The sequence below is a fragment of the Cyprinodon variegatus genome, unplaced genomic scaffold (assembly GCF_000732505.1).
Source record: "Cyprinodon variegatus isolate N-32 unplaced genomic scaffold, C_variegatus-1.0 Scaffold2176, whole genome shotgun sequence".
Classification (NCBI taxonomy): domain Eukaryota; kingdom Metazoa; phylum Chordata; class Actinopteri; order Cyprinodontiformes; family Cyprinodontidae; genus Cyprinodon; species Cyprinodon variegatus.
In genome coordinates this window covers 31,098-33,719 of record NW_015152629.1, presented here as the reverse complement: position 1 = coordinate 33,719, position 2,622 = coordinate 31,098, and the positions used below count along the sequence as shown (strand labels likewise).

Below are 2,622 nucleotides of genomic sequence, written 5' to 3'. Positions count from 1 at the left end.
TCAAGGATCTGGAGATAAAGAAGAAAGAAATGGTTGGGGTTTTTGGTAAAACAGGAGCTGGAAAGACCTCTTTGATAAATGCTGTCATTAAAGAGAGGAATCTTTTGCCCTGTGGAGATGTCACCGCATGTACTTCAGTCATTATTAAGGTGGAGGCTAACACCAGCAACGAAAACTATGAGGCACATATTGAATTTATCACAACAGAGGTAAAAGAGCTATGAAAATTCAGCCATTTCATTTAAAAAGAATAATCACGGTTTATCATGATATACACAAATTATAATGGGACTTTTTTTTTTTACATTTAGAAGTGGAACAAGGACTTGTGGTCAATAAAGCGGTATCAAAGAGACTCTACAAATCAAAACAGAGATGATGATGATGATTATCAGGATGTTGCTGCAAAGCTGTCAGCAGTCTATGGAGACAAATGGAAGCGGAAATCTTCTGAACAACTAATGGAAAGCAAATACTTCAGAGAAATACCAGAGTTCCTTCAATCCAGAGAGAAGATAATGTCTTATAAAACAGTAAGAATGAAATGGTGCAGAAATTCCTTAAAAGTATTCATATGGACAACCAAGACAACTGAAATCAACGATTTTAGATTTATACAAGATGTTTAATTGAATGATTTATAAACTGTAAAGATTTAAAAAATATTTTTTGGGTATATTTTATTGATCTATAAAGTGAAACCTCTTAATAATGGCCACTAATGAACATTACAACAAGAGGGTGCTGTGAGCTGTGTGATTTGACCATTTTAATGGCTTCTGGATTAATTATTTAGTTTTTCAATGGTTCTTAAATCTGGACAATAAAATTAAGTTTCAATGGGAATTCAAATGGAGAAATTTTTATAGGTATGATAAACTAGCAATCTGAAGCATGATTTATAGCTCTGCTGCTTTCATGAGAGCATAAAATATAATCAGCACTGCAATCTATTATTAACCAGTTATTATCAAGCTGGTGTTCTATATCATACATTCCATCGCTTTGGCTACATTCAAACAGGCAAATGTGGCCCTAATTGGATTTGTAAAAAGACTATTTTAGATATTGTAACCTTAATTTTCTTCTATCAGTACCATATTTATATCTGGTACTAAATCAGATACAAACCTGATAGCTTTTTGTTTTCAGCTTCTGCAGTCCTAAGGATCATGTCAAATTTTATCCAACTTGTCCCTAAGGAGGTTGGGGAAAAGGATCGCCAAGTCTTTTGGTGGTGTCTGTCGCTGGTCTTGTGGGTTGATGTAGGGGGTTGCACCCACACTGCATTCTTAACTCTGCATTTTCCATCTTTTTATTTTTTTTATGTTTTTTTGCAGGCAAAAGAATTATCTGCTGAAATGAGAAAATACACAAGAACTGAATTTAAACAATGTGGGGATAACAGAATGAAGAAGTTCTATTGGCCACTTGTGAAGTGTGTGACTGTCAAAGTGCCAAATAACAGTTTTCTCCACAACATCACTCTTGTGGACCTTCCTGGAAATGGAGACCGTAACAAGAGCAGAGATACAATGTGGAAACGGGTAATATATTCCTGTATTATGCAAACTGCAGAATGTTTTTTTTTAAACATGATGATTATTCATCAGTGTATTTGTTTGCTACAATAGATTGTTGGAAGCTGCTCTACTGTATGGATTGTGACAGAAGTCAACCGAGCAGTAGCAGATAAAGAATCCTGGGATATCCTGAAAAGTGTCAGTAGTCTCATTGGAAATGGTGGGGAGTGCAAAAAAATTCACATTATTTGCACAAAGTCTGATATTATTGACGGTTCAACTGATCAGTAAGTAAATTCAAGCACCATAAGTTTACAGTTAGACAAAATATTATACTTCTTTCTGGAAAATGTAAGATCAAGAAATGTATATGCTAATTTATGAATAATTGATAAATTATTGGCCTAATCTTCAGAGAGTTTGTGCAGAGCTGGAATCGATTTCAAAAAGTAGGTTTACCAAAAACTCTGAGTTTTTTGTTTCTCAAAGAGAGTTTACTCAACCTCAGTTTAAGTCACCATAGTAACATTCTACCTAGACCTAACCTGATCGGGAGCAGGTTTTGTTCGGTAAACTCAGTGTCCTCTGTCTCCGATCTCCTTAGAGCCAATCACGTTGTTTTATTTCCTGATTTAGTCAGTCGTTCCTGATTGTGTTGTAGTTTTGTGCATAAACTAAAAACAATCATTCACTTAGTCCATTAGACATAGTAGTTTTTAAAAATCAAACATTGCATGTCCTTTTGATAAGAATCTTGTTAAAGAATGATCAGCATTAATTCACAGATAATGAATGGATAACTTTCATATTCAGAACAATGTTTATGAGCACTACCATTTCATCTCCCAATCCATCACATACATCTGAGACCTTATCCGTCCTCACATTTGTAGCATTACACAGACTTAAAGTCGTAGCAAAATCATATTTCAAATGTCAAATTATTGTGTATATATAAGTGTATTCTTTATCAGACGATATTGTCCAAAAATTAAAATCTGTTTATTTTTTTTCTTTATTTTATTCAGTCCAGTTAGTTATACGTCAGCTTGTACACCTAATCATATATAAATCATCTGTCAATCCAATTTTTTTGGTC

At 34.0% G+C, this 2,622-nt stretch overlaps 1 protein-coding gene across 1 annotated transcript in view; it reads left to right on the top strand.

Moving 5' to 3' along the window:
- LOC107105229 (nuclear GTPase SLIP-GC-like) overlaps positions 1–2,622 on the top strand; it is a 13,547-nt gene that overhangs the window by 1,767 nt on the left and 9,158 nt on the right. The window contains exons 2-5 of the mRNA XM_015405354.1: positions 6–209; positions 312–533; positions 1,341–1,547; positions 1,635–1,810. Coding sequence (XP_015260840.1) covers positions 6–209; positions 312–533; positions 1,341–1,547; positions 1,635–1,810 — 809 coding nt within the window. The remainder of the gene's footprint in view (positions 1–5; positions 210–311; positions 534–1,340; positions 1,548–1,634; positions 1,811–2,622) is intronic.